At 45.8% G+C, this 15,000-nt stretch overlaps 1 protein-coding gene across 1 annotated transcript in view; it reads right to left on the minus strand.

Annotated features, from left to right (window-relative positions):
- LOC139365219 (tubulin-specific chaperone D-like) overlaps positions 1-15,000 on the minus strand; it is a 30,479-nt gene that overhangs the window by 11,793 nt on the left and 3,686 nt on the right. Inside the window, exons 3-5 of the mRNA XM_071102716.1 lie at positions 11,617-11,700; positions 9,333-9,491; positions 8,224-8,362 (exon numbers count right to left, since the gene is read on the minus strand). Coding sequence (XP_070958817.1) covers positions 8,224-8,362; positions 9,333-9,491; positions 11,617-11,700 — 382 coding nt within the window. The remainder of the gene's footprint in view (positions 1-8,223; positions 8,363-9,332; positions 9,492-11,616; positions 11,701-15,000) is intronic.

Here is a 15,000-nt window from a genome sequence, read left to right on the forward strand (position 1 = left end):
GACCAGAACAGTAAAACTATAAAATAGTATATTACCACTCTGTTTAACATGGTGTAAGTCTGGACCGTGTGAGAAGACACATTGAGCAACATTAAGTCTAAAACAGCTCATCTCTCTCTGTCTGCGTACCAAATTACACTCTATTTCCTACATAGTGCACTACTTTTGACCAGGGCCCATAGGGGAGAGGGTTTTATTTTGGGACGCACACTCTGATTTCCTGGCATCACTTCCTTCCCATAGTGATGACAGGTTGAAACTGAGTGACACACTGAAGGCTGGTGACAACTGGCTCATCGTTCCCATAGCAACAACACAGCATCAACACAGCAACAACACAGCATCAACACAGCATCAACACAGCAACAACACAGCATCAACACAGCATCAACACAGCATCAACACAGCATCAACACAGCAACAACACAGCAACAACACAGCATCAACACAGCATCAACACAGCATCAACACCCGCTGGAGAAGAGATGGACTTCTGTCTTCTATACTTTGGCAGTTACAAATGTCTGTAGTGACGACATGCTGGTCTTTCAGGGGGTGTGAGAGGAGAGGAGAGTTGGACTAAGCAGTGGGAGAGGGGGAGGGGAGTCTCACAGGAGATGGTTTATGAAATATCGCAACACGAATGTGAAACGGCGGTACAGGAGACGAGGACGATGAGAAAGTCTCCAGGATCCAACAGGATGCTCCATCACTTTGGACTCGTGTGTGTGAGAACCAACTCCAGATCAGCCTAGGGACACAGTTCTGGCTACCTCAGAAGTGTCTGTGCGTCTCCAGTCCAGTCAGATTATAGCAAGAGTCAGAGACAGAGAAATACCACACAAATACCATTTAGCAGATCTCATTGAGTGTGTAGCTTGTGTTCCTAGCGCCAACAGTGGAGCAATATCTAACAATACACAACCTAAAGTAAAGGAATGGAATTAAGAATATATAAATATTAGGATGAGCAATGTCAGAGCGACATAGACTAAGATACAGTAGAATAGAATACAGTATATACATATGAGATGAGTAATGTCAGAGCGACATAGTCTAAGATACAGTAGAATAGAATACAGTATATACATATGAGATGAGTAATGTCAGAGCGACATAGACTAAGATACAGTAGAATAGAATACAGTATATACATATGAGATGAGTAATGTCAGAGCGACATAGTCTAAGATACAGTAGAATAGAATACAGTATATACATATGAGATGAGTAATGTCAGAGCGACATAGTCTAAGATACAGTAGAATAGAATACAGTATATACATATGAGATGAGTAATGTCAGAGCGACATAGTCTAAGATACAGTAGAATAGAATACAGTATATACATATGAGATGAGTAATGTCAGAGCGACATAGTCTAAGATACAGTAGAATAGAATACAGTATATACATATGAGATGAGTAATGTCAGAGCGACATAGTCTAAGATACAGTAGAATAGAATACAGTATATACATATGAGATGAGTAATGTCAGAGCGACATAGTCTAAGATACAGTAGAATAGAATACAGTATATACATATGAGATGAGTAATGTCAGAGCGACATAGTCTAAGATACAGTAGAATAGAATACAGTATATACATATGAGATGAGTAATGTCAGAGCGACATAGACTAAGATACAGTAGAATAGAATACAGTATATACATATGAGATGAGTAATGTCAGAGCGACATAGACTAAGATACAGTAGAATAGAATACAGTATATAACATATGAGATGAGTAATGTCAGAGCGACATAGTCTAAGATACAGTAGAATAGAATACAGTATATACATATGAGATGAGTAATGTCAGAGCGACATAGTCTAAGATACAGTAGAATAGAATACAGTATATACATATGAGATGAGTAATGTCAGAGCGACATAGTCTAAGATACAGTAGAATAGAATACAGTATATACATATGAGATGAGTAATGTCAGAGCGACATAGTCTAAGATACAGTAGAATAGAATACAGTATATACATATGAGATGAGTAATGTCAGAGCGACATAGTCTAAGATACAGTAGAATAGAATACAGTATATACATATGAGATGAGTAATGTCAGAGCGACATAGTCTAAGATACAGTAGAATAGAATACAGTATATACATATGAGATGAGTAATGCAGGATATGTGAACATGATTAAAGTGACCAGTGTTCCATTATTAAAGTGACCAGTGTTCCATTATTAAAGTGACCAGTGTTCCATTATTAAAGTGACCAGTGTTCCATTATTAAAGTGACCAGTGTTCCATTATTAAAGTGACCAGTGTTCCATTATTAAAGTGACCAGTGTTCCATTATTAAAGTGACCAGTGTTCCATTATTAAAGTGACCAGTGTTCCATTATTAAAGTGACCAGTGTTCCATTATTAAAGTGACCAGTGTTCCATTATTAAAAGTGACCAGTGATTACTAGTCTATGTATATAACGTCAGGGCAGCAGGTTCTATGTGGTAGAATCAGTAGGGCAAAAGGTACTTATAAAACCTTCATTCACCACACACACATCAGCGTCAAGCTGATGCCTGGTGCCCCAAAAACAAAGACTGATAGAACAGATGAGAGTGGAGGTACTGGTGTCCTCGGTGGTGTGAATATTAGCAGTGTGATGGGCCCCCCCTACTGGCCTTCAGACTCACACACTGGAGAGACCAGTGGTCAAACCCCTGTTTCACTAAGGTGCTTTTCCAGAGACAACATCATGACTTTCGTTGACTCACAAATCTGCAACAACATGCAGTCTTTGGACTGTAGCAGTGTGGGAACCACAGTCAATGTATGATGGCCACAGTGGGGGCTAGTGGTGTGTGGTACTGGTACTGGGCCAGACAGTGAGGTATAGTGGTGTGTGGTACTGGTACTGGGCCAGACAGTGAGGTATAGTGGTGTGGTACTGGTACTGGGCCAGACAGTGAGGTATAGTGGTGTGGTACTGGTACTGGGCCAGACAGTGAGGGCTAGTGGTGTGGTACTGGTACTGGGCCAGACAGTGAGGGCTAGTGGCGTGTGGTACTGGTACTGGGGCAGACAGTGAGGGCTAGTGGCGTGTGGTACTGGTACTGGGCCAGACAGTGAGGGCTAGTGGCGTGTGGTACTGGTACTGGGCCAGACAGTGAGGTATAGTGGCGTGTGGTACTGGTACTGGGCCAGACAGTGAGGTATAGTGGCGTGTGGTACTGGTACTGGGCCAGACAGTGGGGGCTGTTGGTGTGTGGTACTGGGCCAGACAGTGTGGGCTAGTGGCGTGTGGTACTGGTACTGGGCCAGACAGTGAGGGCTAGTGGCGTGTGGTACTGGTACTGGGCCAGACAATGAGGGCTAGTGGTGTGTGGTACTGTTACTGGGCCAGACAGTGAGGGCTAGTGGTGTGTGGTACTGGTACTGGGCCAGACAGTGAGGGCTAGTGGCGTGTGGTACTTGTACTGGGCCAGACAGTGAGGTATAGTGGTGTGTGGTACTGGTACTGGGCCAGACAGTGAGGGCTAGTGGTGTGTGGTACTGGGCCAGACAGTGAGGGCTAGTGGTGTGTGGTACTGGGCCAGACAGTGAGGTATAGTGGTGTGTGGTACTGGTACTGGGGCTGACAGTGAGGTATAGTGGCGTGTGGTACTGGTACTGGGGCTGACAGTGAGGTATAGTGGTGTGGTACTGGTACTGGGGCTGACAGTGAGGTATAGTGGTGTGGTACTGGGCCAGACAGTGAGGTATAGTGGTGTGGTACTGGGGCTGACAGTGAGGTATAGTGGTGTGGTACTGGGGCTGACAGTGAGGTATAGTGGCGTGTGGTACTGGGCCAGACAGTGAGGTATAGTGGCATGTGGTACTGGTACTGGGGCTGACAGTGAGGTATAGTGGTGTGTGGTACTGGTACTGGGGCTGACAGTGAGGTATAGTGGTGTGGTACTGTCAGACAGATAGCTACAGACAGATAGCTACAGACAGATAGCTACAGACAGATAGCTACAGACAGATAGCTACAGACAGATAGCTACAGACAGATAGCTACAGACAGATAGCTACAGACAGATAGCTACAGACAGATAGCTACAGACAGATAGCTACAGACCGATAGCTACAGACAGATAGCTACAGACCAGTGGCAGTCAGTGCCGTTTAAGATGTATTATAATTTATGAGCAGGGCTTTATTTCTATTACAGCATATTGGATGACTGTCATTCATATTCCATTCACCCAGTTCAATGTAACATGGATAGGTTTAGGCTACTACCTGATACTAGAATGTTCCCTCTACCCATCATGAGGTTGATACAACCTAGCCTATGAATGACAGTTTACAACGTAGGTGCACACAGGTTGAGAGAGTTTTGAGGAATCAAGGTGACAGACAGTGACACATTCAATACCGCCTTGCACACTCTTTCCTGCATCGAGCTGATCTAGAGCGTAATCATTAGTCCAACAGTTGCAAACGAGAGTTTCTATTGGACAAATTCAGGTATGTTTATCCCGGTTTTTTCAACAGAATCGGTGCAATGAACACACCCCTGAGCACACGCAAACACAGTTCTCTTTCATAGCAGCCACATACAAACAGCTCATTGTGTATATAAATTCCTTCTCACATCTATCTACGTGCTCTCTCCCCCCCTCTCACCTTTTCCCTTCGCTGGTGGACTTCAGTGCACAACACATTAGCTGTCTGTGACCAGGCGAAGAAACCTTTTCCGAGCCAAACCTTCATATCATGACCGCTAACCGCACACAGCCTCCATTGTTGCCACGTCATAGTCAACATGGCTACTAGAACTAACCCGTTAGTGAACCAGCTACAATCATGCAGTGCAGTGTACAGTCAGCAAGCAGTTTAGCAGTTACACAGACTGGCCCCGGTGGCAAAACATGAATAAAACCAAAAGCTTACCTTGACTTGGAAGAGTTCCAGTGTTGGATAGCCAGCTAGCTAACATAGCATCCCTCTCTGTTGGATAGTCATAGCCAGCTAGCTAACATAGCATCCCTCTCTGTTGGATAGCCATAGCCAGCGAGCTAACATAGCATCCCTCTCTGTTGGATAGTCATAGCCAGCTAGCTAACATAGCATCCCTCTCTGTTGGATAGTCATAGCCAGCTAGCTAACATAGCATCCCTCTCTGTTGGATAGCCATAGCCAGCGAGCTAACATAGCATCCCTCTCTGTTGGATAGCCATAGCCAGCGAGCTAACATAGCATCCCTCTCTGTTGGATAGTCATAGCCAGCTAGCTAACATAGCATCCCTCTCTGTTGGATAGCCATAGCCAGCTAGCTAACATAGCATCCCTCTCTGTTGGATAGTCATAGCCAGCGAGCTAACATAGCATCCCTCTCTGTTGGATAGTCATAGCCAGCTAGCTAACATAGCATCCCTCTCTGTTGGATAGCCATAGCCAGCTAGCTAACATAGCATCCCTCTCTGTTGGATAGTCATAGCCAGCTAGCTAACATAGCATCCCTCTCTGTTGGATAGCCATAGCCAGCGAGCTAACATAGCATCCCTCTCTGTTGGATAGTCATAGCCAGCTAGCTAACATAGCATCCCTCTCTGTTGGATAGCCATAGCCAGCGAGCTAACATAGCATCCCTCTCTGTTGGATAGCCATAGCCAGCTAGCTAACATAGCATCCCTCTCTGTTGGATAGTTATAGCCAGCTAGCTAACATAGCATCCCTCTCTGTTGGATAGTCATAGCCAGCTAGCTAACATAGCATCCCTCTCTGTTGGATAGCCATAGCCAGCTAGCTAACATAGCATCCCTCTCTGTTGGATAGTCATAGCCAGCTAGCTAACATAGCATCCCTCTCTGTTGGATAGCCATAGCCAGCGAGCTAACATAGCATCCCTCTCTGTTGGATAGTCATAGCCAGCTAGCTAACATAGCATCCCTCTCTGTTGGATAGCCATAGCCAGCTAGCTAACATAGCATCCCTCTCTGTTGGATAGCCATAGCCAGCTAGCTAACATAGCATCCCTCTCTGTTGGATAGTCATAGCCAGCTAGCTAACATAGCATCCCTCTCTGTTGGATAGCCATAGCCAGCTAGCTAACATAGCATCCCTCTCTGTTGGATAGTCATAGCCAGCTAGCTAACATAGCATCCCTCTCTGTTGGATAGCCATAGCCAGCTAGCTAACATAGCATCCCTCTCTGTTGGATAGTCATAGCCAGCTAGCTAACATAGCATCCCTCTCTGTTGGATAGCCATAGCCAGCGAGCTAACATAGCATCCCTCTCTGTTGGATAGTCATAGCCAGCTAGCTAACATAGCATCCCTCTCTGTTGGATAGCCATAGCCAGCGAGCTAACATAGCATCCCTCTCTGTTGGATAGTCATAGCCAGCTAGCTAACATAGCATCCCTCTCTGTTGGATAGTCATAGCCAGCTAGCTAACATAGCATCCCTCTCTGTTGGATAGTTATAGCCAGCTAGCTAACATAGCATCCCTCTCTGTTGGATAGTCATAGCCAGCTAGCTAACATAGCATCCCTCTCTGTTGGATAGCCATAGCCAGCTAGCTAACATAGCATCCCTCTCTGTTGGATAGTCATAGCCAGCTAGCTAACATAGCATCCCTCTCTGTTGGATAGTCATAGCCAGCTAGCTAACATAGCATCCCTCTCTGTTGGATAGTTATAGCCAGCTAGCTAACATAGCATCCCTCTCTGTTGGATAGCCATAGCCAGCTAGCTAACATAGCATCCCTCTCTGTTGGATAGCCATAGCCAGCTAGCTAACATAGCATCCCTCTCTGTTGGATGGTCATAGCCAGTCAGCTAACATAGCATCCCTCTCTGTTGGATAGTCATAGCCAGCTAGCTAACATAGCATTCCTCTCTGATTGAACAGGGTGTTTCAGTAGGCTAAACTAGCTAGCTACATTAGCTAGCTAAGTAAGTGAAGAAAAAAAAAGAAGAAATATAGCTACAGTAGCTCTCTCACTCACTGGTCTCTCACTCACTGGTCTCTCACTCACTGGTCTCTCACTCACTGGTCTCTCACTCACTGGTCTCTCACTCACTGGTCTCTCACTCACTCTCGCTTCTCGTTCATTTACATGTTTTGTTTAAATGTATTCGTTAAAACTGTTGAACTATTGTCTTTCTCTCTCCTCGAGTCAACTACTCACCACGTTATGCACTGCAGTGCTAGCTGGCTGTAGCTTACGCTTTCACGACTAGTTTCCGGCTACACCATGGTACTACTGTAGACCTTCATTGCAAAACAGTTTTAATCCATTATTTTTTATATTTCACAATTCGCATTTTTATGAAATTCACTCTGAGGATTCTCCACTGCTACAGACACAGCGCTACAGACACATGGCTACAGACACATGGCTACAGACACATGGCTACAGACACATGGCTACAGACACAGGGCTACAGATACATGGCTACAGACACATGGCTACAGACACATGGCTACAGACACATGGCTACAGACACAGCGCTACAGACACAGAGCTACAGACACATGGCTACAGACACATGGCTACAGACACAGCGCTACAGACACATGGCTGCAGACACAGAGCTACAGACACATGGCTGCAGACACAGAGCTACAGACATATGGCTACAGACACATGGCTACAGACACATGGCTACAGACACATGGCTACAGACACATGGCTACAGACACAGCGCTACAGACACAGCGCTACAGACACAGCGCTACAGACACAGCGCTACAGACACATGGCTACAGACACATGGCTACAGACACCACTGACACCGGGCCACAGGCACAGAGCAACCACAACAGAAAATACAGACACAGGCACATATCTACAGACACAGAGCTACAGGAGCAACAGACACTACAGACACCGAGCTACAGACACAGAGCTATATGGGCCACAGACACTACAGACACCGAGCTACAGACACGGGACCACGGGCACCACAGACACAGAGCTACAGACACAGGGCTACAGGAGCTAAAGACACAGGGCTACAGACACATAGTTACAGACACACAGCTACTGACAATACAGACACAGGCACATAGCTACAGACACAGAGTTACAGGGTTACAGGAGCTAAAGACACAGAGCTACAGACACAGGGCTACAGGAGCTACAGACACAGAGCTACAGACACGAGGCTACAGACACAGGGATACAGACACGAGGCTACAGGCACAGAGCTACCGACACAGAGTTACAGGGCTACAGACACAGGGCTACAGACACGTACCGTAGACTCAGTCAGTCCTCCTACAGACACGGTCAACCCCAGCAGTGTGTGGTACTGGTATTGGGGCAGTCTGAGCAGCTGGGTGATGTGGGGGAAGGCCTGAGACGGAGCGTTCCAGTTCAGACCCTCTGCCCCTTCACTGAGAGCACAGAGAGACACACAGGATCCAGTTAGTTTTTCAACTGAACTGAAATGGAAATCTTTCATGGAAACGTGCCCACTGTATGAGATTACCCTGAGACATCCATAGTATTGTATGAGATTACCCTGAGCCATCCATAGTATTGTATGAGATTACCCTGAGCCATCCATAGTATTGTATGAGATTACCCTGAGCCATCCATAGTATTGTATGAGATTACCCTGAGACATCCATAGTATTGTATGAGATTACCCTGAGCCAACCATAGTATTGTATGAGATTACCCTGAGCCATCCATAGTATTGTATGAGATTACCCTGAGCCATCCATAGTATTGTATGAGATTACCCTGAGCCATCCATAGTATTGTATGAGATTACCCTGAGACATCCATAGTATTGTATGAGATTACCCTGAGCCATCCATAGTATTGTATGAGATTACATAGCTATCTCACATAGCTATCTGATAACTACTCTGTTGAGGGATAATGTGGTTGTCTCACCTAGCTATCTGATAACTACTCTATTGAGGGATAATGTGGTTGTCTCACCTAGCTACCTGAGAACTACTCTATTGAGGGATAATGTGGTTGTCTCACCTAGCTACCTGATAACTACTCTATTGAGGGATAATGTGGTTGTCTCACCTAGCTACCTGATAACTACTCTGTTGAGGGATAATGTAGACTGTGATATGTGGTTGTCTCACCTAGCTACCTGATAACTACTCAGTTGAGGGATAATGTAGTGACTGATGTGGTTGTCTCACCTAGCTACCTGATAACTACTCTGAGTGATAATGTACTGACTGTGATGTGGTTGTCTCATCTAGCTACCTGATAACTATTCTGAGTGATAATGTACTGACTGTGATGTGGTTGTCTCATCTAGCTACCTTCAGATGTAAGTCACTTTGGATAACATCATCTGCTAAATGACAGCAATGTAAATGTGTTTAGACTCACGTTGGGAAGATGGCGAGCAGCTCCTCTCGGTGGGGGATGTGAGGTACTGCAGGGTTGTTACTGTGGAGGAGCCTGACGAACACTGATCCAGCATGGGCTCTGTAGCGGTCGATCTTCTCTGCTGACTGCTGGGCCAAGCTACACATCATACCATTCACCCTGAGGAGGAGAGGAAATATGAGAGAAGGAGGAGAGATGAGAGGAGTAGAGGAGAGAGGGAGATGAGGAGGGATGAGAGGAATAGAGGAGATGAGGAGAGATGAGAGGAGGAGAGAGATGAGAGGAGTAGAGGAAAGAGGGAGATGAGGAGAGAGGGAGATGAGGAGAGAGGGAGATGAGGAGAGAGGGAGGAGATGAGATGAGAGGAGGAGATGAGATGAGAGGAGGAGAGGGATGAGATGAGGATAGATATGAGAGGAGGAGAGGGATGAGAGGGAGGAGATGAGGAGAGATGAGAGGAGGAGAGAGATGAGAGAGATGAGAGGAGGAGAGAGATGAGAGGGAGGAGAGATGAGAGGAGAGAGAAGAGGAGGAGAGGGATGAGAGGGAGGAGAGAGGAGAGGAAGAGAGGGATGAGAGGAGAGAGGGATGAGATGAGGAGAGATGGAGCAGAAGAGGAGCAATAGATAAGAGGAGAGGAGAGAGGGATGAGAGGAGGAGAGATGAGAGGAGGAGAGATGAGTGGGAGGAGAGGAGGAGAGAGGGATGAGTGGGAGGAGAGGAGAGAGGGAATTAAAGGATGAGAATATAAAAAGGAGCTCAGGGAGGAAATTAATGGAGAGGTACAGCTATCATCCCCAATAATATATTTAATACCTACTACATCTGACATAACACCTTCTCCCACCTTCTATAGAGAATGCTTATAAATGATCTACGAAGCATCTATGAAGGCCTTATGAAGGGTTTATGAGGGCCTTATGAAGGCCTTATGAAGGGTTTATGAAGGCCTTATGAAGGGTTTATGAAGGCTCTATAAAGGGTTATTGAGGGCCTTATGAAGGGTTTATGAGGGCCTTATGAAGGGTTTATGAAGGCCTTATGAAGGGTTTATGAAGGCTCTATAAAGGGTTATTGAGGGCCTTATGAAGGGTTTATGAGGGCCTTATGAAGGGTTTATGAGGGCCTTATGAAGGGTTTATTAAGGCTCTATAAAGGGTCTATGAGGGCCTTATGAAGGGTCTATGAGGGCTCTATAAAGGGTTTATGAGGGCCTTATGAAGGGTTTATTAAGGCTCTATAAAGGGTCTATGAGGGCCTTATGAAGGGTCTATGAGGGCCTTATGAAGGGTTTATGAGGGCTCTATAAAGGGTTTATGAGGGCCTTATGAAGGGTTTGTGAGGGCCCTATGAAGGGTTAATGAAGGCCTTATGAAGGGTTTATGAAGGCCTTATGAAGGGTTTATGAGGGCCTTATGAAGCCTTATGAAGGGTTTATGAGGGCCTGATGAAGGGTTTATGAGGGCATGATGAAGGGTTTATGAAGGGTTTATGAGGGCATGATGAAGGGTTTATGAGGGCCTGATGAAGGGTTTATGAGGGCCTTATGAAGGGTTTATGAGGGCCTGATGAAGGGTTTATGAGGGCCTGATGAAGGGTTTATGAGGGCCCTATGAAGGGTTAATGAGGGCCTTATGAAGGGTTTATGAGGGTCTTATGAAGGGTTTATGAGGGCCTGATGAAGGGTTTATGAGGGCCTTATGAAGGGTTTATGAGGGCCTTATGAAGGGTTTATGAGGGCCTTATGAAGGGTTTATGAGGGCCTTATGAAGGGTTTATGAAGGGTTTATGAGGGCCTTATGAAGGGTTTATGAGGGCCTTATGAAGGGTTTATGAAGGGTTTATGAGGGCCTTATGAAGGGTTTATGAGGGCCTTATGAAGGGTTTATGAAGGGTTTATGAGGGCCTTATGAAGGGCTTATGAAGGGTTTATGAAGGGTTTATGAAGGCCTTATGAAGGGTTTATGAGGGCCTTATGAAGGGTTTATGAAGGGTTTATGAGGGCCTTATGAAGGGTTTATGAGGGCCTTATGAAGGGTTTATGAAGGGTTTATGAGGGCCTTATGAAGGGTTTATGAGGGCCTTATGAAGGGTTTATGAAGGGTTTATGAGGGCCTTATGAAGGGTTTATGAGGGCCTTATGAAGGGTTTATGAAGGGTTTATGAGGGCCTTATGAAGGGTTTATGAGGGCCTTATGAAGGCCTTATGAAGGGTCTATGAGGGCTCTATAAAGGTGTTAAAGTGGTACAGTGTGATTGAGGAAGTTATTCCATTGCTACTCACAGGTCTGGTGAGAGTAGTTGTGGAGCGGTGCCCACCACACACAGAGTCACCTCCATCAGGCTGGTCATGGCTGCCTCTCTCACCCTGGAGAGATGAACACATTAAACACACAGAGTCACCTCCATCATGCTGGTCATGGCTGCCTGTCTCACCCTGGAGAGGAGGAGGAGAGAGATGAATACATTAAACACACAGAGACACCTCCATCAGGCTGGTCATGGCTGCCTCTCTCACCCTGGAGAGGAGGAGGAGAGAGATGAACACATTAAACACACAGAGACACCTCCATCAGGCTGGTCATGGCTGCCTCTCTCACCCTGGAGAGGAGGAGGAGAGAGATGAATACATTAAACACACAGAGACACCTCCATCAGGCTGGTCATGGCTGCCTCTCTCACCCTGGAGAGATGAACACATTAAACACACAGAGTCACCTCCATCAGGCTGGTCATGGCTGCCTCTCTCACCCTGGAGAGGAGGAGGAGAGAGATGAATACATTAAACACACAGAGTCACCTCCATCAGGCTGGTCATGGCTGCCTCTCTCACCCTGGAGAGGAGGAGGAGAGAGATGAATACATTAAACACACAGAGACACCTCCATCAGGCTGGTCATGGCTGCCTCTCTCACCCTGGAGAGGAGGAGGAGAGAGATTAATACATTAAACACACAGAGACACCTCCATCAGGCTGGTCATGGCTGCCTCTCTCACCCTGGAGAGGAGGAGGAGAGAGATGAATACATTAAACACACAGAGTCACCTCCATCAGGCTGGTCATGGCTGCCTCTCTCACCCTGGAGAGATGAACACATTAAACACACAGAGTCACCTCCATCAGGCTGGTCATGGCTGCCTCTCTCACCCTGGAGAGATGAACACATTAAACACACAGAGTCACCTCCATCAGGCTGGTCATGGCTGCCTCTCTCACCCTGGAGAGGAGGAGGAGAGAGATGAATACATTAAACACACAGAGACACCTCCATCAGGCTGGTCATGGCTGCCTCTCTCACCCTGGAGAGGAGGAGGAGAGAGATGAATACATTAAACACACAGAGACACCTCCATCAGGCTGGTCATGGCTGCCTCTCTCACCCTGGAGAGGAGGAGGAGAGAGATGAATACATTAAACACACAGAGACACCTCCATCAGGCTGGTCATGGCTGCCTCTCTCACCCTGGAGAGGAGGAGGAGAGAGATGAACACATTAAACACACAGAGACACCTCCATCAGGCTGGTCATGGCTGCCTCTCTCACCCTGGAGAGGAGGAGGAGAGAGATGAATACATTAAACACACAGAGACACCTCCATCAGGCTGGTCATGGCTGCCTCTCTCACCCTGGAGAGGAGGAGGAGAGAGATGAACACATTAAACACACAGAGACACCTCCATCAGGCTGGTCATGGCTGCCTCTCTCACCCTGGAGAGGAGGAGGAGAGAGATGAACACATTAAACACACACACCTGAAATGCCACTAGTCACGGCACCGCCCCCGGGTCCTAAAAGCTAATATTCAAATCAGTTTGTCATGTCCCGAGGGCAGCTTTCGTTTGTGTGATAAGGTAATCAGGACATCTACTCTAATGTCATGCCCTGAGAGGGGAGCCACAGTGTGTGTGTGTGTGTGTGTGTGTGTGTGTCTAAGTGGCTGTCTGTCTGTATGTGCCTGTGTGTGAACACGCGTGCGGAGCGACAGTTAACAGGTGGAGAGAATGCTGTAAAAGGGGTCCAGTTCATCACAGACAGACAGACAGACAGGCAGACAGACAGACAACTAGTTGATGTAATATTAAGGCTGTAATAAGGAGTAAAGGACATAGATCAGTCATCATTCTCTACAAGCCTCCTCCCTCCTCCATCCAACTACCACACAGACAGAGAGAGAGAGAGACAGACGGACGGACGGACGGACAGACGGACAGACAGAAACTAGTTGATGTAATATTAAGGCTGTAATAAGGAGTAAAGGTCATAGATCAGAGTCATCATTCTCTACAAGCCTCCTCCCTTCTCCATCCAACTACCTCATCCCCATATTGTTATGCTCCTTTGCACCCCAGTATCTCTACCTGCACATTCATCTTCTGCACATCTGTCATTCCAGTGTTTAATTGCTATATTGTAATTATTTCTGCACTATGGCCTATTTATTGCCTTACCTCTCTAATCTTACTTCATTTGCACACACTGTACATAGACTTTTTCTCTATTGTATTATTGACTGTATGTTACTGTACTCCATGTATAACTCTGTATAACTCTGTGTTGTTGTTTTTGTCACACTGCTTTGCTTTCTCTTGACCAGGTCGCAGTTGTAAAGGAGAACTTGTTCTCAACTACCCTCCCTGGTTAAATAAAGGTGTTCTCAACTAGCCTACCTGGTTAAATAAAGGTGTTCTCAACTAGCCTACCTGGTTAAATAAAGGTGTTCTCAACTAGCCTACCTGGTTAAATAAAGGTGTTCTCAACTAGCCTACCTGGTTAAATAAAGGTGTTCTCAACTAGCCTACCTGGTTAAATAAAGGTGTTCTCAACTAGCCTACCTGGTTAAATAAAGGTGTTCTCAACTGGCCTACCTGGTTAAATAAAGGTGTTCTCAACTAGCCTACCTGGTTAAATAAAGGTGTTCTCAACTGGCCTACCTGGTTAAATAAAGGTGTTCTCAACTAGCCTACCTGGTTAAATAAAGGTGTTCTCAACTGGCCTACCTGGTTAAATAAAGGTGTTCTCAACTAGCCTACCTGGTTAAATAAAGGTGTTCTCAACTGGCCTACCTGGTTAAATAAAGGTGTTCTCAACTAGCCTACCTGGTTAAATAAAGGTGTTCTCAACTGGCCTACCTGGTTAAATAAAGGTGTTCTCAACTAGCCTACCTGGTTAAATAAAGGTGTTCTCAACTAGCCTACCTGGTTAAATAAAGGTGTTCTCAACTAGCCTACCTGGTTAAATAAAGGTGTTCTCAACTAGCCTACCTGGTTAAATAAAGGTGTTCTCAACTGGCCTACCTGGTTAAATAAAGGTGCTCTCAACTAGCCTACCTGGTTAAATAAAGGTGTTCTCAACTAGCCTACCTGGTTAAATAAAGGTGTTCTCAACTAGCCTACCTGGTTAAATAAAGGTGTTCTCAACTAGCCTACCTGGTTAAATAAAGGTGTTCTCAACTAGCCTACCTGGTTAAATAAAGGTGTTCTCAACTAGCCTACCTGGTTAAATAAAGGTGTTCTCAACTAGCCTACCTGGTTAAATAAAGGTGTTCTCAACTAGCCTACCTGGTTAAATAAAGGTGTTCTCAACTAGCCTACCTGGTTAAATAAAGGTGTTCTCAACTAGCCTACCTGGTTAAATAAAGGTGTTCTCAACTGGCCTACCTGGTTAAA

The sequence above is a fragment of the Oncorhynchus clarkii genome, chromosome 13 (genome assembly GCF_045791955.1).
Source record: "Oncorhynchus clarkii lewisi isolate Uvic-CL-2024 chromosome 13, UVic_Ocla_1.0, whole genome shotgun sequence".
NCBI lineage: Eukaryota > Metazoa > Chordata > Actinopteri > Salmoniformes > Salmonidae > Oncorhynchus > Oncorhynchus clarkii.